At 40.2% G+C, this 22,205-nt stretch overlaps 1 protein-coding gene across 1 annotated transcript; it reads right to left on the reverse strand.

The window, feature by feature from the left end:
• Positions 1 to 521: 521 nt before the first annotated feature.
• On the reverse strand, positions 522 to 7,974 carry LOC134399550 (T-cell receptor-associated transmembrane adapter 1). Its single transcript, XM_063127623.1, has 5 exons — positions 7,860 to 7,974; positions 4,791 to 4,827; positions 3,498 to 3,568; positions 2,891 to 2,949; positions 522 to 773 (listed from the first exon to the last, which is right to left on the reverse strand). Exons 1-5 carry the CDS (start codon positions 7,972 to 7,974, stop codon positions 522 to 524), a joined length of 534 nt encoding a protein of 177 aa, XP_062983693.1.
• Positions 7,975 to 22,205: the final 14,231 nt, after the last annotated feature.

Genomic DNA, 22,205 nt, shown 5'->3' on the forward strand with positions numbered 1-22,205 from the left:
CTTTGCATAAACGCCCAATCACATGGCAGGCCCTGTTCAGTGGGCCTTGTGAACTAGCTCTCAGCAGTGCTCAGGTACCCACATAGGCGGCTCTGTTCACACAACAGCTTGTCTAGCTTGGAAAAAGCAGCGCCTTGTGTTCCTTCACACCATTTAGGCAATGCCCTTCAGGGAATGTTTGAACTATGACTGGGACTTGAGGAATGAATGAGGATTTTCTCACATCTACTTTGTTTCTGTTAACTACATGGTTCACATTAAACTTATGATTGCCACAATCTTCGTAGCACTGAGGGAGATATGTCCAAAACGTATATATTGGTATTACACATGAGACCGCATTAGGATCCGGTTGCATCCATAATGAGTGCCGGAGGAAAAACACCTGCAGTTGCTTCTGGAGTCCTTCTTCCCATTCAGCTAATTAGTCAGTTACAACTAAGTTCTTTTCCAACCAGAATAATGTCTATTTTAACAGCAACAATTACTTGACTGGGCCAAGTCCCTATTAAAATTTGAAATCATTTGTAGTTTTGTACGAAACCAAATACTCTGAAGGATTCTTCTTGAATAGCATCTTCAGACAGTTTATTCTCGGCACTCAGCTGTTCACTGTTGAGATAAATACAGGTGTCTGAGGGCATAGAGCTCCTTCTGGTAAGCTGGTCTTCATCCACTTCTACTGTAGGATATTTCTTTTTTCGAAGTTTTCTATGTTTCTTTTTTACACTGTGATCCAGAGAAGCATAGCACATCTGGCGCTCAGGTGTTTGCTACAAAAGAAATCAATTTATATTATTGGTCAAATGGCATCTTTGCCTATGAGACTTTTTATACCTGATCACTGATGGGCAAAAATAAAAACTCAGTTATATGAAACAGCAAAATGCATTGGAGGTCACATACAAACAAATTCCATTACTCCTGTACTTTCTGCTCTACAACCGCAATTATCAGAGCTAAAGAATTTGAAGCTTTTTAGTTTATAAAAAAAGAAGGAAAGTGATAAAGGTTCATAAAAAGTATGCATGGTGTGGAGAAAATGGAGCTATGTTTTTCTCTCTTTTTTATAATACCAGAACTCAGCCAGTGATGTGGATTGGAAGCAGATACAGAACAAACAAAGAAAGTACGACTTCACACAGACGATATTTAATTTATGGTACTCATTGCTACAAAATGTGATGGAAATTAGTGCAAATGGCTTTAAAGGGGGATTAGACCAATGGTCTATAAACAGCAATTATTCCTGATAGCTATAGGAATCCTGTACTCAGAGGCAGAATGTTTCTGAGAGCATCATCAGATGAGCATTTTATAGCATGGTTGTTACTGGCCACTCACAGATGTTCATGGGTCCTTTTGATGATGCTGTCCACCTTCTGCACATCTCCAGCTCCTTTCTCAGTCACAAATAAACCTCTTTTAATCCGATTTTTCTGAGGTTGCGCTATAAAATGCCCACTAGAGGGCGCTGCCCCCATTGAAAATTACAGACCATGTGGCCGCTGATCTTTTCTCCATGAAAAGTGCTTGTTTCAAACATGGGAAGGAACCAGAAAGAGAGCCCACACCAAGGAAACGTGATTTTCCCCATCTGATGATCCTCTGAATACCAGTTGCTAAGGAGCAATAGCAGAAGAGGGGCACTGCCTTCAACTCATGCTTGTGGGCTCTCTAGAATTATCTTGTTTGCTGCTGTAGATAGAATCATAGAATCACAGAATAGCAGAGTTGGAAGGGGCCTACAAGGCCATCGAGTCCAACCCCCTGCTCAATGCAGGAATCCACCCTAAAGCATCCCCGACAGATGGTTGTCCAGCTGCCTCTTGAAGGCCTCTAGTGTGGGAGAGCCCACCACCTCCCTAGGTAACTGATTCCAATGTCGTACTGCTCTAACAGTCAGGAAGTTTTTCCTGATGTCCAGCTGGAATCTGGCTTCCTTTAACTTGAGCCTGTTATTCCGTGTCCTGCACACTGGGAGGATCGAGAAGAGATCCTGGCCCTCCTCTGTGTGTTTTAAGTATTTGAAGAGTGCTATCATGTCTCCCCTCAATCTTCTCTTCTCCAGGATAAACATGCCCAGTTCTTTCAGTCTCTCTTCATAGGGCTTTGTTTCCAGACCCCTGATCATCCTGGTTGCCCTCCTCTGAACACGCTCCAGCTTGTCTGCGTCCTTCTTGAATTGTGGAGTCCAGAACTGGACGCAATACTCTAGATGAGGCCTAACCAGGGCCGAATAGAGAGGAACCAGGACCTCACGTGATTTGGAAGCTATACCTCTATTAATGCAGCCCAAAATAGCAATTTGCCTTTCTTGCAGCCATATCGCACTGTTGGCTCATATTTGACATAGGAGGACGTTGGACCAGGTTTAGGTTTTCTAAACGTGGACAAGGTTTGGGTTTTCTATCTAGAACTCTCTTTTCCAAACCATTCACCTCTCACATCATTGAGATCATGGAAAGCCCTTCAATACCCATTGTACCCATCCCATCATAAATTAGATATTGCATTAACTTTGTATTTTTAAAACACAAGAGTACAGGGAAAAACAGCAGGAGATATCCTGGCTGTTTACAACATCATGAAATCAACACACAAACTTCTGTGAAGGACTTGTCTGGATTGGGGCCCATTTTTCTTACACAACACTCTTTATCTAGATCAGAAACAACGCTTCTGTGAATGGAGTAGAGCTTCTGTTAGTAGAAGAGCACCTCTTTTTTTTTCCTCGTACAAGCTGATAATATGGTTTGGAGAAGAGAGAATACCGTATGATTATGGTGTTTAATCACACACAAACAACTCTGATGCAAAATGTCCCCCCTGAATAGAAAGCAAAGCCTAAAAATATTTTTAAATACATTAAATCTATTAATAGTAATACCTGTACTTCATGGGTTGGTGGGTAAGAGTGTCCACTCATTTGTTCGTAGCAGCTTTCATCTGAAGATTATTTGGAAAACAAAATTTAGAAAGTAATTGAATGAAGTTCTGTACTGAGCTTTAGTTTCAAATTAATACGCAGCATGGTGATTTTAAATAGGTCATAAATACAAATATATTGTATAATATTCCCTGAATATTATGATTTTTATAGTTCAGGGAATATTTAGTCCAATGGAATACTGATATCAGAACATGTTTCTATAATCAGTGCTTCATTGTACCCAAGTGCGAAAGCTTAAAAACAACAACTCTAAAATCTAAATTTATTTGTATATATCAGATGAAAGTCAATTATGAACATGTTAAGAACTGCAACATTCTGTCATTTCCCCCCACTCCGACAAGAAATTGGCCATGGCTAGACCAGGCCTATATTCCGGGATTGTCCCAGGATCATCGCTGTGCATCCAAATGACACACAGGGCATCCCGGGAGCAGGCAGGAACAACCCCTCCGTTTGCCTGGGATAATCCTTAGGTCTAGCTAAGGCCATTGTTTCATTTGGTCATATTATCCTAACGCAGTAAATCTTTCATGCAACTTACTTAGCATCTCTTGATGATGGTGGTTGAGGTTGTCATAAACTGGACATTCTTCAGTATAAAACTCACCATTGCTGTAAAATAAATGTTTACATTTATAGGTATATTATATCCCAGGATGCATTATATGTGAAAATAACCACAATATATTTAGAATTATTTGTTAGTCATATAAAATGGTTGGTTTTACTTTTCTTCCAGCTCTTTGCTTTTGAATGAAAGAATATGCCTAACAAAATAAATGACAGTCAACAGCCATTTGCCTAAAATAATGGGACTGTATCATATCCCTTGAGCAAAGTTCTGCCCATGGAGAGAGTACTTCTGGTGCCTGCCGTTGGGTGTGTTTGTATGTGGATTTTGTTGGTTTCCCAATCTCCCCTACAGTTTCTACCAACCACTGAACATCTGCTCCATATGTTTTGGGGGACCTTCCAGAACACTGGGAGATAGATGGAGGACTACATTTGTAAGGAGGAATTGGTAACAATCACCTCTTTCACACACACCGTTCCATTAATAGGGCATAGGAGACTTTACTGGATCAAAGACACTTGCATGCCTAGAAGGGCATCTTAAGATCCAACCCAATGTGTCTATGTAAGAGGTGCGGAACCTCTTGTACCCCAACAGCTGCCTGGAATGCATTTCGGAGAAGCTTTTGAGGACCAAATTCCAGTGATGGGCAGGGCTGAAAGCAAAGAGGTTGGGTCTAGATAACCCAAATACTCGCATATTTTGGCTTAAGTATTTTTCTGGCGTTTCTACTTTTTGGAATGGGGAAAGAAGTGCACAAAACCCAGTACACCACCAAACAATTGGTGGTTGGAGAAAAGGGAGTGAGGCCAGAACAAGAGGCTGGCCTTCTGGGGAACCTTCCGCACTCCTGGGCCTAATCTACACCAAGCTGGATATTGCACTATGAAAGCGGTATGAAAATGGTATATAAAAGGCAGGAGCCACACTACTGCTTTATAGCGGCACTGAAGTGCACTAATAACTGTTGGGGCCCATGACACATCTACACCAAGCAGGATATAGCGGTATGAAAGCGGTATATGGTATGTGTCAATGGGCCCCAACAGTTGTCAGTGCACTTCAGTACCGCTATAAAGCAGTAGTGAGGCTCCTGCTTTTTATATACCTCTTTCGTGCCACTTTCATAGTGCAATATCCTGCTTGGTGTAGATAAGGCCCTGGTCTATGAAGCAGAAATAGGGGGGGGGGGGGAGATCCTTCCATAGCAGTCCCTTAATGAGAGTGTAAAAATGATTGAAAAGAGAACAATTGCCATACCTTGGTTGACGTTCCTCGTAGTTTTCATATATTTTACCTGGAAAATATTTTGAACAGATCAAGAGAACTGAAAATGAATAGGCATTTGATGCTTTCCTGTGATTTATTTTCGAAGAAAGCGTTTTTTGCTCAAATGCCAAACTATTTTGGGCTGGCCTTTTTATCCAGCATTTTCTCTTTAGCATTTCCTCAACTGTATCTTTTCTGCAATATTTGAAGGTATCTGCCTATGGTAAACATGCAAACATTGGCTTTAGCCAATCAGTAGAGGCCTCTCTAATAGGAAGCAATTTCAAACAGTCACTACTTTGAGCAATCAATTAGAGGAGAAAACTTGGCATTGTCAAAAAGCCACAATTATTATTATGCAACTTCGTCAATGGAGAGAAGTCAGCTAGTGCAATATTTGCTGGCAATAGAACAACTAAGATTCACCACTGTCTGGTGGGAGCAGATAATTTTAGATCAGACATAATTTAGAAAAGGACACATCCTGCCTAATGAGGTCAGAGATGATAGTATACAATTGGGGAACTCCCACCCTGGCTGCCAATGCCCCTCCCATTTCCTCTATACTTTTTCATCAAGATTTCTCAGTAACAAGAGAGGTATCAGATCTTTCCAACTGGGTAAGCTAAAAGGACTAGGTATTTATTTCTGATTCATTTATTGCAAGAACATTAAGGGCATTTATGGAATCTAAAAATTATATATTAGACCACCCTTCAACATTGTGGCAATATTTTCACTTTTGGAACCTGAGTCAAAAAATTCTGAATAATTATGTGACAACTTCTCCACTGACCCCTTTTAGTAAGTACACTGTTGGAAACTTTGGTGCCATATAAAATATACCAAAGGGAGGGATCCTAGCTCAGTGTGATAGCGCACATGCCTTGCGTGCAGAAGGTTCCAGGTTTGATCCCTGGCTTCCCCAAAAAGGGCAAGGAAAATAATCTTGCCTGAAACCCTGGAGAGCCGCTACTGCCAGTCAGTGTCGACAATACTGGGCTAGATGGACTATGTTCCTATGAATTTTGGTTACAAGTGTACAGTTTCATTACAAAATCACAGGACTGTGTAGAGAGTTCATTAAACAGGAATTAAAATAAACACCAGCCACAAGAAAAACAGCTACAAGAAAAACTACCAAGCAAAGCATGAAAAACTAGCTAATGCCTGGTTAAACAAATAGCTTTTTAAAAGGCACCAAAACACCATTCAAGGTTGGTGCCCATTGAAATCCAGGCAAGAGGTAGAGATTTCCAAATGTGGTGGTGCCACAACAGGAAAGACCCTCTGCCTGGTGGCTGCCATTAGTTAGAGGAATAACCAGGGAGAAATCTGTGATACTTTGGGGGGGCGGGGAAACATTCTTCAAGGAAAGCATGCAATTACAGATGGCACTATTATAATAACAGTCCATCGACTTACATTACAAGATGCATTATTCGGTCTACTGATAAATCATTTTTTGTGTATGCTTTATGTGAGTGTGCTGGTGGGGGTTATCCCTTTATATGAAGGATTTGTTTCCATTTGTTTATATGAAGGACTTGTTTGTATAATTAAAAAGGGGGGGGGGCGAGTAGCCACTATGTAGATGCCTGCTAGTCATAATAGCTATATGAAAATCCCAGGCTCAGAGAGGGCATGCTCCAAGTATCAGTTCTGGAGAGCTACTGTCTTCATCTCCTAAGTGTTGGCACCACAGAGCCAGGCTGGAGGATGAAATGGACCTTTGGTCTGACCCAGCAAGGTTCTTCTAATGAGCTCATTCATATTCAGATATATATTTGTGTGCAACTACACATAGGTTTAGGTTCTCTCCCCTTAACCAAACCATTAAACCCACAGTTACATATATTTTCTTTTGTTGAAACAAGGGTGTACACTGAAAGAGTGGGAGAGAAGATCCAATATTTTTACCTCTCTCAACCCCCCAAATTCAGTGAACAAAAGGTATAGTAAAAAGTATAATGGAAGCATCAAATCTCTGTGAAGTGACCTTGAGCACGCGGCCACGACACAGTAAAAATTAACCCAACTTTCCTTCGCGGATCTCTCCCACTGAAAATCTACTGCAGACAAAAATGAAACCACACTGCCTGGACTTTCTATACGGAATCAAGTAACATGTTCCAATTCATCAAGCCACTGTACGTTTCCTGCTTTGCTTCTCCTACAAAATCCACCCTTCATGTTTTCAGTGGCACGATTCTTTATGGTTTTATTCAGGCCAATTTAAGGCTTACTTTAATTGAAACGAAGCCTTGAAAATTTCTCCCATTATAGAATATATTTTCAACCAATATATTTCTAGCACTTAGGGCCAATATCTCATTATTTTCCACTGATGCATGAAACTGACTTACACCGAGTCAGAATATTGGTCCAATCCATCCCAGGTAGAGAAAGCCTTCATGTGTTGCTGGACTCCACGTCGGCTATGCCGGCTAGGGCTTGGTCCATTTCTTTGGGGAGAAGAACAGGGTGACCACCTCGAGTGCCAAATTCTGAGGGTAGCAAACAACCCCCTGAAGGTAACAGAAAGAGCACAGAGCAGCACGGGGCGAGGTAGGCTCTCCGGGGAGCCCTCTGGCTGCTTCCCTACCGTGGCAAACTACAGAGCAGAAGAGCAGCCCATGAGGCTCGTCAGAGAGCCCACCCAGCAGCAGCAGCCCAAATGCCTCACAGTTGGGGTCCTTCCTCATAGTGGAGCCCTGAGGTGGACTTGGAGATTCCCTGGGCCACAGCAGTGCAGGCAGTCACCAGAGCCATCCTCCCCCAGAATTCCTCACTAGGAGGGACTTTGCACCGTGAGTGAGGCACTCAGGCAGCGGCCCAGAAGGAAGCAAGAAGAAGGGAAGATGGCTGTGGACAAGGGGATGGGGAGAAGGCAAAGTGGGGAGGAGGCCAGGTAGGATGCATGGGGAAGGGAAAGATGACTCTACGCATGCGCAACACTGATACTTCTAGTTATTGCATCGATTAGTTGAAACGTTTGGCAGGATTCTTACAGCCACACTTACTCTCCTATAAGCTCAAACTTGCTTATAGGTCCCTTACCTTTTCGTTTCTTTTCCTTTAAGTAGTACGAAATATTTTTCAGCAAGGAAATGATCATAATTGTAGTTACGAAACCAAGAGGGATCCAGCAATAGAGACATTGACCATCCTCCATTTCTGTAATAAAAACATTCACATACATAAAAATATCATTTTCATGGATTCCAAAGGTTGCAATCCAATATATATTTAAGCATGCTTATGTCCCACTAGAATTATTTATTTATTCAAACTTAATTGGCCCTGTGAACTTAATTGTACTTTAAATTGTGCTCAGAGAGGCTTCTTACACACAAGTAGTGGCTTTGGGTGAGGATGCACATCCCATCAATAGACATACCCATCAAATTCAATAGATTTTGAGTGAGCAGTGTGTGGATGTGTTAAGGGCGGACAATTTCATTTTGATACCCATCCAATGACATACATGAATCTCTCTCTTTTTTTTAAACCAGGGCATAAATAACTACATCTAGTATTATTGTTAAAGTCAGAGCAAGATAAATTGACAGGCCTCTGAACACACATTGCAACACGTGATGGGCCAGTTTGTGCAATCACAGGGTGGTTAATAAGCAACAGTAGCGCAGCTACTAGGAGGAGGGCTTTCTCTGCTGTGGCACCCCGGCTGTGGAACAAGCTCCCCAGAGAGGTCCGCCTGGCGCCTACACTGTATTCCTTCCATCGCCAGCTGAAGACCTTTTTATTTTCTCAGTATTTTAACACCTATTAACTTAAATTTTAAACTTTGCTGTTCATATTTTAAACTATATCAATTTTTGCTGTGTGGTTTTATCCTGGTTGTGCTTTTTATATTGTATTTTGTGTTTGTGTTTTTAGATTGTTGGTTGTTTTTATGCTCTTCATGATTTAAATTTTTGTGAACTGCCCAGAGAGCTTCGGCTATTGGGCAGTATAAAAATGTAATAAATAAATAAATAAATAAATAAATAAATAAGCTTGCCGTGTTGTGCAAACCCAGCAAGGGTGATTTGTTATTAAGGGTAAGAAACCACCCCAAATCCTACAACAGCCCATGGCCGAGTTCAGCGCTGCTGAAGGTAATTACCCCCTTCATCATGCGCCTGGCATGTGCAGTGGGGGAAATAAGCCACTATGGCTTATTTCCCCAGCTCCGATCGTGAAAATTGTCAATACCTATCTCAAAATTCTGTGCCAAGAGCTGAATTCTGCAACCTCTATAAGCAATACAAGTTTGCATGTATCGCCTTATTTTGTATAATGTATTCTACTTATGGCAGTCAAAGGCAAAGACGTAAAACATTCAGAAATTTTGAAGCCATTTGAGTGGGGAAATCAATGAAGTAAGTCCCCCCCTTTTTTATGTGGGTAAATTAGAAACACATGCAATCCTTATTTTCTTAGCTAATATAATATTTACATTTTTAAAATGCATTACGTATAACTTAGTGCCTTGAGTTCAAAATCCATGGCTGGACAATACCTTTATTAAGATCAACCAAAATGTCACAAAATAATGAGCCAAGTTTCAAGTTCAACAGAACTCTTCATCAGGCCAGATAGTAAGCAGTGCAGAAGGTACAGATGGAAGGGGTGGGGAGGTGCTGGCTGGATGTTTAAGAAGCCACAAAGCCACAAGATGGAGTGTAGAGGGAGATAGCAGAGACAGCACAATCCTGTGCATATCTACTCTGAATAAAGTAACACTGAATTCACTTACTCCCAGGAATGTGTGTACAGGAGTGCAACTTAAATTGGATCAGGCACTCCTAGTTGCTAGGCATGTTTCAGGTTGCACGTAGGACTGCTGGGACAAAGGAACACAAAACGGCTGATTGCCCATTTTTGAAGATATAAAAGCCAGCAGTTGCCCAGATATGTCTCCACACACGGGTTCCTTACAGAAGTAAGGAGAAACATAGCAGTTTTTATACAAGCTGGAGATTAATTTTAGTTGGTGTATTAGGTAAATACTAGTCAGCAGTTTAAAGTCTTGGTATTTAAAATTGGGTGTTAGGTTGTACTTGTTGATATATTTATGGAATTTAGAAGTATAACTGCTTTAATGGTGTTCAAAATGAAATACAAATATACCCAGTATTAAAAATGGAGCAACAGGAGGCTGCATCTGACTAAGCATATCTCAGGTTTTGCAAAATGTGAGAAATTGCGGGGAGGGAAAATAGAAACCATTAATATGGTAGTAAACAGAATGATGTTTCTTATTATCTGAACTTAAATAGTTTCTTCTCCTTACTGTCAGCATTAGCCAGAAACCAAAGACACAATACAAAAAACCCAAGACACCTTTACTAGAGGGAGACGAATGTACGCACCACAAGCAACAATCCTGCTTCCGACTCTCTGGAAAAAGCAACAGCTAGCATCTGCCACCAGCCTAACAAAGCGCAGTGTTTTAGGACTATCATTAAACCTGGATACAGAGGGCTCATCTACACCAAGCAGGATATTCCATTATGAAAGCGGTATATAAAAGGCAGGAGCCACACTACTGTTTTACAGCGGTATTGAAGTGCACTGACAACTGTTGGGGCCCATTGACACCTGCCATATACTGCTTTCATACCACTTTCATAGTGTTATATCTTGCTTGGTGTAGCTGTGTCCTGGGCCCCAACAGTTGTCAGTGCACTTCAGTACCACTATAAAGCAGTAGTGAAGATCCTGCAATGCACTTCAATACGCTATAAAGCAGTTGTGTGTCTCCTGCCTTTTATATCCTGCTTTCATACCACTTTCATAGTGGAATATCCTGCTTGGTGTAGATGAGCCCAGAGTTAAACTTTATAACAACACTGAAGTGTTCAATAGCATACCACTACAATCACCACACAGAGTAAGTGACAGTGGGGTGGAGAACAAAATTCACCACAAACTATGTATCATCTCAATTCAGCAATAAATAGTATCTCTTTGAAAAACACTACCACTTGCTCTAATCAGAATATATAAGTGTTTTAAAAGAGCAGACACTTCCAATTACAAACTCTTTTTTTAAAAAAAAAACCTCCATTGATTTGTGGTAACTGGAGGCTTTGTAAATTGTAGATCACGTTTGGGGAAATTATGGGAACATATTACCCTAGGGCTGTCTATACGCGCTCAAAGCCCTGCGGTGGCTACGAATCTGCACTGCGTCAGTTATATGACACAGACGCAGATTTGTAGCTGCCTTGAGGCTTTTCTGTGAAGCTGCACAGAGAAAAAGTTGGGGACTTACTCTTTCGTTGTCTGACCTCACTCTGTGGCCAATCTGGGTTGGGTGGGCAGTCCTGGAGGATGGCGACTGGCGAGTGGTTGCCAGAAGCCAGAAAAAGGGGAAGTTTTATTTTTTTATTTATTTATTTATTGTATGTTTTTATACCACCCAGTAGCCAAAGCTCTCTGAGCGGTTTACAAAAATCAGCGGGCAGCTCCAGCACCCGGATGACCGCCGGAAACCCTGTCTTGGTGTGGGGATTACCCAACGCCGCCTGGGCAAACAAAACTGCAGGTAAACGAAACTGTGGGGTTTTAGGGGAACATGATGCCAATTTGGCACTGTGATGACAGCACCCCCACCCCCACCCCGTGTCTGTATTACCTATTGTCCAGATCTTGTAAGATTTGCTGATTGGAGCCAGTGTTAGAGCAGACCAAGCAACATTTGGAATAGTGAGTTGCTGGACCAAGGCTAAAGCGATCATGTGCCCTCCTTGAGAGAGAATAGTCCTCATCTTGAAGGGCTTTCCAGTGCAAGTCTGGTTTAATAACAGCCAACCATAATACAGGAGAGCAGGGGCCTTGAAATTGCCCAGTGGCAGTGAGCAACCGGACAACAGACTGAGCAGGCACACAGGTCATGTGCCCACAGTCTTCTCTATCCCAGTGAAATGCATTGTATTTCTATTTAAATTATAGTAATTACTTCTATAGCTATCAATTAGCACATACAAATTTGATGCATAAATGGGCATCCTAGCCTAGTTAAACTAAGACTTGTCATTTGAGAGACAGAGAAATTTGTGCTTCCTTATGTGACAGAAAGCTCCGGCTATTGGGAGGTATAGAAATTAAATAAATAAATAAATAAATAAATATGCTCTTTCAAGAACCAACAGCCCAGATTTCCTTTTCTGAACGCAGGAGGGACGGATAGTCAACGGAAGGGAGAAAGTATCACACTGAGCAGGGATACTGATCCCAGGAACAGTGGGAACCAGTGCTGCTGGTAGGATTTACAAGCCCCAAACATATGTGATCAAGGGGGCAATCCTATACATGTTTAGACACAAAAAGGCCTGCGATTCCCAGCATATCTCAGCCAGGATGCATAGGATTGCGTCTTAAGTGTCTACTATTTATTTATTTATTTATTTATTTATTTATTACATTTTTATACCGCCCAATAGCCGAAGCTCTCTGGGCAGTTCACAAAACTACACAAACACAGCAAGCTTTGCAGGACTGGATATTATCTTTAACAAAAAAAACAAAGGAGGGGGTGTGCTTGGGGGGGGGCATAGTAGAAAAGTCCCCATATTGGCCATGGTGTAATTTCAGAAATGTAGAAAATAAAATAGGTGAGTATGTTTAAACATACTTTCTGCCCTGAAAGTACGTTTAAACCATACATCTACTTTGAGCTTTATATGGTTGTTACAAAGCATTTTGAGGTGGTAAAGGGCAGCTAAATAAAAAATTGATTTCAAAAGTATTTCATTCACCATTCGTAAAGAGAAACTTGTTAACAAAGTTTTGTTTAAAAGACAAAAAAGAACCTCCAAATTTGCATTGGATTAAGTTTTCTGTTTTCTTCTTTTTTCCCTTTGAGCCTTCACTAGTCCTGAGACATGCTATAAATTGCACTGAAACCTTGTCCTCTGACCACTGGAAATCCTGTTTATTAACCCCAGCTTTTGAGGTTTTTATAGGCACTGGCGACACACTTTCATGTTTATTTTCAGAACACTGAGGTCTATAAAAATTGTTGAATTATACACTCAGTACAAATTTCAGGATCTCAGCAATGCATTATAGAACAATGGAATATCTGATAGTCTTCTGACTGTCTTTTCACAGCACTTCTGCTGGGGAAGAACAATGTGTCTTCACAATACAAATAACATCACCTTCATAAGAGCCAAGCTAAATTTAACACACTGAGTTTTTCAATATAAGGCTGTGAATCCCCTGCATCTACTTTCAGTTTTGTAACAGAACTGAGATCCAAGCACTATACAGACCATTTCCTTTCCTGCTTTTCTGCTATATAACCTCTAGGTGGCACTGTGGTAAAGCAGAATAGCACAAACACACAAGTGAAAACAGCACTTTGTTTCACTTTCACAATTAAATGCCGCATTTTCTCTGCTCTAAAAAATTCCCCAAAGTGCTCATTAGACACAGACACAAAACTGGAGGATCATGACGCTGTCTGAAGAAACCATAAAGAACCATGAGTAGGGAATGATGAGCGCATGATAAGTGCCTCCTGTAGAACAGCCCATTATCTTTTCTCTTGCACAGTATAGGAACATCGGAAACTGCTTTATACTATGTCAGACCATTGGTCTATCTAGCTCAGTATTACCAACAATGACTGGCCATGGCACTCTAGGGTTTCATGCAGCAGCCTTTCCCAATCTTACCTGGCAATGACAGGGACTGAACCTGGGACCATCTGCATACAAAGAATGCAGGCAAAAAAAAAAAAGGGGGGGAGGGAGGGTCTGAAGCAATAAAATGGCAAAAGTTGAATGGCTTAGACAACACCTGAACTTGCCTTTTTTCTGTTTTAGTTTCCAGCCCCTTCGGCTCCATTTTGTGAAACAAAGTCACACACAAAATGTGAGGAACAAACTGCGTGTGACTGACTTACCTAACCACTTTCAGACCACAGTTTTCTTGTTGAACTTCTATGTTTCCTGCCACAGACTGCTTAGCAGCTGGAGTATATGGAGTTTTTAAAGTTTAAATTCTGCCTAAGGATTCATTTAACAAAATACTTGTTCTTAATTTCAATGTTTTCATTTTAAAATGGCTTTATCCAACCATTTCCTACTTGGAACAACTGATGTATCATTATTTCAAAGGGATTTTTCTAAAGCAAAAAGGCAATTTTGCATCCACCCATCAGAGACAGAAATTGGACTTCAAATTGAACTAGCAGAATAGAAAAATCTTCCCATAAGTGCTGTAAAGGAACTATAGGACCTCTGTGATAGTTTGAAGCTGAATGAAGTATATGACTCATCTCCATACCCATCTCTTTTCTTTCTCAGCATATTACTTTGTCAACAAGCCTAGTGGTTGAAAAGGAATATATACAGCGTGAAATTGTTGAATTAGAACTTAAGAAGTTTGATTGGGCTTGAATAGAGACAATGGGTAGTATCCAATGTTAATTCTATGTAGAGTAGCCTCATTGAAATTATGAAGTCACAATTAACTTCAGTCTCATTCATTTCACTTTCTACATTTCTACATAGGTTTATCCAAAGGTTTTCTTTCCCACTACAAAGGTTAAATTATTCTGCATATATTTAAGCTTTAATTGAATGATCACAGACTGTACTTTTTGCATTCCATTCCCATTGCCCAAACTGTTATATTCTCTCTCTCTCTCTCTCTCTCTCCATGCATGAACACTTAAGATAACACTTTATGCATCTGATGAAGTGGTCTGTAGTCTCACAAAATCTTGTGCCATAATAAATGTATTAGTTATTAAGATGACACAAGACTCTTTTGTTGTTTTGGTTGCAACATACTCATATACAATAGCTACCCCTCTGAAAGTTGGTACACTGCAGCATATACTGTAGTAAATATATGAACCAACCACCCTCTGAGGAATGGAAGCTATCTATACCTCTAAAACGCTATTCCTGGTGATAATGCTATTCTAGTTGTCATCCACCAGTTCCCCCTCTACTCCCTTTACTTCATTTCACCAATTCCAAAATATCCCTTCACTGGCCATAGCTAGATGGGGTGATATCCCGGGATTGTCCCTGTGCATCCACATAACGCACAGGGGAGTCCGGGAGCAGGTAGAGATGATCCCTCCCTTTCCCCGGGATATCACCATACCCTTTTTTTTGGGGGGGGTTTCCACATTCTAGGGATGATCTGCTGTCATGGTTTGTCTCGGCTCCTCACGAGTAACCCCACTCCCCCCATCAGGAGTGGGATGGGGGGAGTGGGGCAATTAATTTTTTTTTAAAAAAACTTTCCGTTTTGTAGATGAGCGCTTGTGCACTTCCCTCTCCAATAAAAACAAAAATAAAATGGCGGCCACGACGTCGCGCGCTACATGTAAACGAGGGCAACAATCTCACGATCATAAAATCGTGAGATCATTGCCCTTACCCCCTCATCTAGCCATAGCCACTGTCTCTCTTGTAGTGTATGCTAACAAACCAAGAAAGTTAAGGTAATAATGAATTTATAGCGAAGTTTTCGTATTAAAGTAAAATACAAAAAATATTTTTATATATATATATATATATATATATATATATATATATATATATATATGAATATAAAGTGCACTCACAATGTGCAATATACAAGAAGTTAAAAATACAATATAAAAGTGCTCCGTAAACTTTGAAGGTCTTGGCCAGATGCATTTCGACTGGAAGTTTTCTTCAATGGCTTATTACACCGCTATACCACATTCTAGGAACTAGCTTCAAAAATGGGGGCTGACTATGGAATTCCCAAAGATAAAGGATTAAATGCGTCACTCCCCTGTAGTAGTAAGTCAAGGATAACAGCGTTTCAGCTACCGTGAGCGACAAACTATAATCTGTCTCTTGTAGTGTACTCCGCAAGTGTCTGTACCAAATGAATATTGAATTACAGCAGTAGTGCTTGTTAGTAGCAGAAAGGCAAGATAAAGGCAAGAGGTGATGCTAACTAATAATAATTTAAAAGTATATTTGCAAGATCAGATACTATGCTTCACTGTTCAGCAAAATACAGAGAAGGCAGAGAAGGCATCCATCTCGTGAATTAGAGCCAATGTGAGATAGCGGTTAGGTGTTTGGACTTCAACCACAGATAGAGGACATGGCCATGAAGCTCATAGGGTACCATGGGCCATTTGCTATTTCCCTGCCTAGGTTACTTCACAAGGTTGTTATGAGGATAATACGGAACAGTGGGAGCGATATAACTACCAAACCCCTTAGAGAAAAGATACGGTAACATTTTATAGCTTGAGACTGTGTGAACTCCACCTCATATCGAAAAGCTATTTTGCATACTTTATTCCATGTGCCATTTAACACGGTGGTATTGCACTTACAGATGTTCCTCCCCCATTATTATTAACTAAATAAGATAGCAAATCATGATAATTGATTTTACTGTAACAAAAATGAATAGAATATCAAATTGCATATGAATATATCTGGATTTGAATTATCTCTTTAATATGTATAGTAGTGCTGATGTTTTCCATTTTGCATAGTCCCACATTTTGTCTAGCCAGTCTTTAATAGATGGAAACTTCGGTTGCCTTCAATATTTGGCATAAACTTGCTTCTGTGATCAAGTAGTCTATCAGTTCTCTGTATTGAATTGGCATATTACTGCAAATATTGGTAAAGAAAAATAACTGCAGATTGAATTATACAAAACATCTTCTGCATCATAATATTTAACTTTTTTCCAATTTTGTTTTCCCTTTGTACAACTCCACCCTATATGATAAAAAAATCACCAATCTAAATCGGACATTTCCAACAGCTTGAACTATATTTTTTGTTTATTTTGCTTAATAGCCAGTGGGTGTGCCATCCAGAAAGCACAGCAATTTCCTCAAATGTCCACATTTAAGGAAAAAGTATGGCCAGTTATCTATAAACATTCTCATATTGGTATAAAGCATCTCCAACTTTTCTTCTTTGGTGTCGGCAACAAGGAGTTCTTGTGGGAACTTTACTATGGCATAACAATAAATTATTAATAATACAACTTGAGAGGGTACCACCCTTACAGGCAGCCTAAAATAATGTAAAGTAAATAAATAAATGAGTTTTTCTAACTTAGAGTCTACTTCATGAGATGCATGAGGTATTAGCCTAAGTTGGCAGTCACATGGCCGTAGACAAATCACTCTCTCTCTCTCTCTCTCTCTCTCTCTCACACACACACACACACCACAGTGCAAGCAGAGAGATCAGAGGGAAATGATATGCAAGAAATACAGCTGAAGACCCACTTGTTTTCATCACACTACATGTGCAACTTGGCTTATCTGGTACCAGGATGTTCATATCAGCAACAACTGTTTTGTGAATAATGTAATTGTTAATAATGCCATTGTTAATAACGTGATTGTCACCATCAATACTTTTTGGTTTTCACTTCCCTCTGCTACCATGTGTACTTTATATAACTGAAAATCTCAATAATAATTCATGCACTTGATAAAGTCCATGAAAGCTGAGGCAATAATAGATGTGTTAGTCTTTAAGGTGCCACAAGACTCATTGTTGTTTAGACTGTTTGGAGTGTATGAGCTGAGCTGGGAGCCCTTCTCCACCGCCATTTCAGTCTCAGCTCCACCATGAATTTACTGCCCTCAAGCGAGCTACTATCTCAGCCTCAGCGTACCTGTGCCTGATCCTGCCCCATAGGTATTGTTGGAATAATAACACTATTACTAACACACAAAGTTGTTCTGAGGATTAGTAAGATCATTTCTGAAATTTGGGCACTTAAAGAAAAGCATCATATAAATAATTAGGTCCAAACTGCTCTCACTCAAGCACGGAAGGCACAATTTCCAATTCTACCACCAGTATAGCCCACTGTTCTAGAGGGTCCCGATTCCCGGGAAGAACTTTAGAGAAAGATTCAGACAGTCTACAGTGAGGAACAGGAAAGCCCAATAGTACAAGATGTGTTCCATTCGTGCCTCTGGATCAAAGCTAATCTATTATAATGAGATATGGGGTTGGTCTGGATGATCTCCTGGAAGTTCCCTTCCAAATGTGTGATTTTGTGATTGTGGCAAGGAAATCAATAAGAGAAAACCAAAGCTTGTGTTAAACCTGGACTTCCTGCTGCACTGAGAATTGGATTGTGAGAGCATAACAGTATCTATTATTTGTACACAGACAGATTTGCTTTCAGATTGGAACCATGGTTAAAAGCTGCATGGCTTCAAATGATATCCTAAGACATGATTCCTATGCAATTAGCTGGGAGACATCCAGGGATTCCAATGAGCTTGTTGATAGTGAAGAATAGCAAGTTATTATTCCAAAGTAGCAGTAGAAAACTGGTTTGGGGTGGGACAGGCAGAATGGCATCATTTTGAATCAAAATGACTGAAATGTTACCATCCCTGCAAGAAAGGACGAAATATAAAAGCTCTAGTTTAGTTTCTGCCTTCTGGTTTTCAATTTCAAGAATTACTATTCGAAAAGATTTTCTTTAAGGTGCTTCATAATTTTTTACTTATTTATTTGTTATGTTTATATCCCACCTTTCCTCCAAGGGAGCAGATATGGTCTTTCTCCTCTCTGTTTTATCCTCACAACAGGGGTGGTGGTGGTTAGGGGGTTAGGCTGAGAGTTGGTGACTCGCCCAAAGTCACCCAGTGAACTTCCATGGCCGCTTGGGGACTAGAATTCAGAGCTCCACTACACCACACTGGCTCTCATGTTGTACTACTTTGGCTTTAGAAACACTTATCTCACCCATCTCAAATTCTAGCTAGGCCCTCATCTTAGTAACCATTGACATCAGTGACTAAGGGGGCTTCCATGAATAAAGCCTTCATTATGCAATGGCCCTGCTTCATTCATGGAATTTTACAGAGGTCCAGACAACATCATCTTCCATTTGTAACCCTCCTATTTTTTCCACCACTTCTTCCGTCTTTTTCTTATCGCAGAATATCCATTAAGAAAAAAAAGACGGAATCACTGCATTGCCAATGCCTTCTGATTGGTAGACCTAGGATTGGTAACGCTTCCATCTGGAAGGACCTTCATCCTAGGTTGCTTCATAGCACATTCAGATTCATGAGGAAAATCACTCTTGTCTACAGGCAAGTAATCTGGACCTGTACCATTCAGCTAAGGCTGCTGGTTCTAGACATTTCATGAAAGCAATTGCTACTCATACATAATTCTGTCCTATCTCTGGTCTGAATCCCAAATACGCTTCCCTGACCTTTCCTTGCAAAAGCAGCCCAAGAAATGTTGTTTTGGCAGTCCCAGTTCAGCCATTTACATCAACTTCCATTTCAAAGTCCATTTCTGCCAGCCACCATTATAGGGTGATGGATTGGATATAGGTTGAAGAAGTGCCATAGCGGCTGCAGTTTCTTCAACCCACAAAATTTCAAGTATAGCTTGTCTGGAGACACTCTAAACTGCCATAGATTTTATTGTCACGCATGAGTTTTGTAAACTCCATGCTGCTACAGTCATAATCGTGCATCCATTTTCTCCTTTCCATGTGTTTTGATATAGCCTAGCTGTCGGGATGCATCATATGTGTACAGGTAAACCTGATACCAATAAGGATTGATTTGCTGAGTACTAGTCTGGCAGGAATCAAATGCAGATCATTTGAACTAGCATGGCAGAAGTAGTAACGTTAGATTCAATACAGCTTTGGCTCCAGTGCTGTTTGAAACAGGACATAAAGATGCGCCCGGCCAAGGCTGGCACAGGCTGCATCTTCCTGCCCAGTTCCTCGCAATTTTGCATCTTTCGCAATTTGATATCCAAGGACTGCTTCTGTAATTATATATTGTATTTTGTATTTATGTTTTTAGATTGTTGGTTGTTTTTATGCTTTTTATGCTTTTAATTTTTATGAACTGCCCAGAGAGCTTCGGCTATTGGGCGGTATAAAAATGTAATAAATAAATAAATAATAAATAAAAATTATATATCAGATATAAATAGAGTCAAATATAAATAGGTGACAACACACCTCAGAAAATTGCTGGAAATTTCTTTTAATTGTGTCAACGTTTAATGCAGGTCTCCCACAATTTTCTGGTCCATTTTCAAAATGTGATCTGGGAGGTTAATGTCAAGTGTTCCTGACTGAAATGTAGAGTGCTGGGATTAAAGCTGAACCTTTATATTGTTTCAGTAATTCACTGCATAGCCGTTTTCATCCATAATGTTAGTCAATGAACCGAAGCTAATCTTTTTAACATATGGCCACTGATTTCACAAAGCCTGACCATGTTTGTGGGTATACGTGGGCCTCACTCCAACCACTTTGCATTTAGCCTCAAGCACACACGTATATATACACACACACACACAACTGAATGCATCTGCAAAGGCACCACTTTACCAAAGCATGAAAACATGTGAATGCTGTTTTGGTACTCCACTGTTGTGCCGCTTTTGCATTGAGACAATCCTGAATATTAAAAGGGGGATAAATAGAGAACAGCGCATGATGCTGATCCCGTTTAGAGGGCAAGTAGGATTAAAGAAGGTTCCATACCACACGAAGAACGGTAGCGTGCTTAACTAAGACAAAGTGGAGGAGACGTGCAAGAGGGGAAATTACTACTTGGAACATTCAAAAGACCCGCAAATGTACCGGAATAATTAAGATAGAACATACGAAAATACGAATTAGTATGCAGTACCAACTAATCACATTGCTGGATGCAGCATATGAGAAACAGCTGGTATATGCACACGATTTAGGATTAAGGCTGCAGTCCTATACACACTTATTGGGCAATGCTGAACTCAATGTGGGTTACATTTGAGTAGACATACGTTGGATTGCACATTAGAATATTTTAAGGAGCCTTTTAAGAATAGGGTTAGGACTCCGCAAATCTCAGTTCTTTGAATTAAAAGATCAGCATCAAAGAGTATGGTTTATTTTCTCCATGCCATGATAAGCAAAGAAAAACACTTAATGCTGAATTTTTTAAAATTATGCCTTTAGCTTGTAGCAAAGCATTTTTTCTCCCCAAATATCTTGAGGTATAAATAAGGTTCTGTAGCACTGACCCTTACCAAAAGCAAATCCATTAAGTGACGGAATAATCTTAAATCAATATAAATAACGTATTCACCTTTGTGCCTCTTTAAGATAGGTTTGAATCACTTGAAAGAGGTCTCTAAATGGAAATTAATCAGAACACAGTTAATTGGGTTTTTAATATTAAAACCACATGCTTCAGGGGCTAAAAGGTACAAGATAAAGCAGCGATCCTTGAATAAGATAATAATATAAGGCACAAACATTTATTCTATCAAACTAATATAATGGAAGCTTTCGACCACTTAACTAGAGATTAGCTATGGTTTATAAATCTGATGATAATGACTGGTCATCAAGGTTTATTAATATCAATGTTAAAGCACTGGGTAACCTGTGGTAAGATTTGTAAAGGTTTGGAAGACACTTAGCCCAACGAGCACACCACCAAATAGCCAGTATGGAGGGAAAAGTACATACCTTTTGATTTCCTGCTGTTTGCAAAAAGAGCACTTTCACTCAAATAGGCAAATGAAATGGCATTCAAAGCTGAGAACCCCAGAGATTCTGAGGGCTGTTTTTTCCCTGGCCCAATTTTGAGTCGATCTGGGCACTTAACTGCTACTGTACATCTTTTTAGTTACAAACAGGAAACAAGACAGCTGGGAAGGCTTCTGTAACAACCACAAGACCAGAGCCAGAATCTTAGCTTCTTCATTGTTTTCTTTACAAAGGAAAGCTAAAACAATATGCAAAGTTATGTCTTTGAAGTACAGCAGTGAAAGTTCTCCCCCCACCCCAGTCCAAGCACTCTTGAGTAGTGTCTTTCATTGATTATTCAAAGATATACGATGCATTGCGCGATGACAAAGACAGCAACACTCACTAAGGGGAGCCTCTTCTAAGGCCTTTGCTAGACCTACCGGTTGTTCCAGGATGGATGAGGGGAGAGCCCATGATACAATTATTGACATAATTGTTTACATGTTTACAAGCGGCACTTCCAAGAAATTCCTGACATGCGTGGGTGATAATTTTCTCCTACAGAAAGTGGAGGAAGGAACTAGAGGATCGGCAATCCTTGACTTGGTATTGACCAATAGGGATGACTTAGTGGATAAAGTGGCAGTTACGGGAACTCTGGGGGAAAGTGACCACGTCATACTTGAATTCTTGATTATGAAGGAGACAAAAGTTGAGTGTAGCCATACACGTACTCTGGATTGTAGGAAAGCTGATTTTAATAAACTCAGAACTATGATAAGTAAGGTCCCATGGCAAATTAGCCTAATGAGAAAAGGAGTGCAGGATGGGTGGAAGTATTTAAAAAAGGAAATTTTAAAGGCACAGTTACAAACAATTCCAACA

The sequence above is a fragment of the Elgaria multicarinata genome, chromosome 5 (genome assembly GCF_023053635.1).
Source record: "Elgaria multicarinata webbii isolate HBS135686 ecotype San Diego chromosome 5, rElgMul1.1.pri, whole genome shotgun sequence".
In the NCBI taxonomy this organism is placed as follows: domain Eukaryota; kingdom Metazoa; phylum Chordata; class Lepidosauria; order Squamata; family Anguidae; genus Elgaria; species Elgaria multicarinata.

Coding starts and splice junctions, on each gene's coding strand:
- LOC134399550 (XM_063127623.1), bottom strand. CDS start 7,974: ATGGAGGATGGTCAATGTCTCTATTGCTGGATCCCTCTTGGTTTCGTA. Junction 4,828..7,859: donor AAAGGAAAAGAAACGAAAAG/GTAAGGGACCTA, acceptor AATATTTTCCAG/GTAAAATATATGAAAACTAC. Junction 774..2,890: donor CACCAACCCATGAAGTACAG/GTATTACTATTA, acceptor TTTCTTTTGTAG/CAAACACCTGAGCGCCAGAT.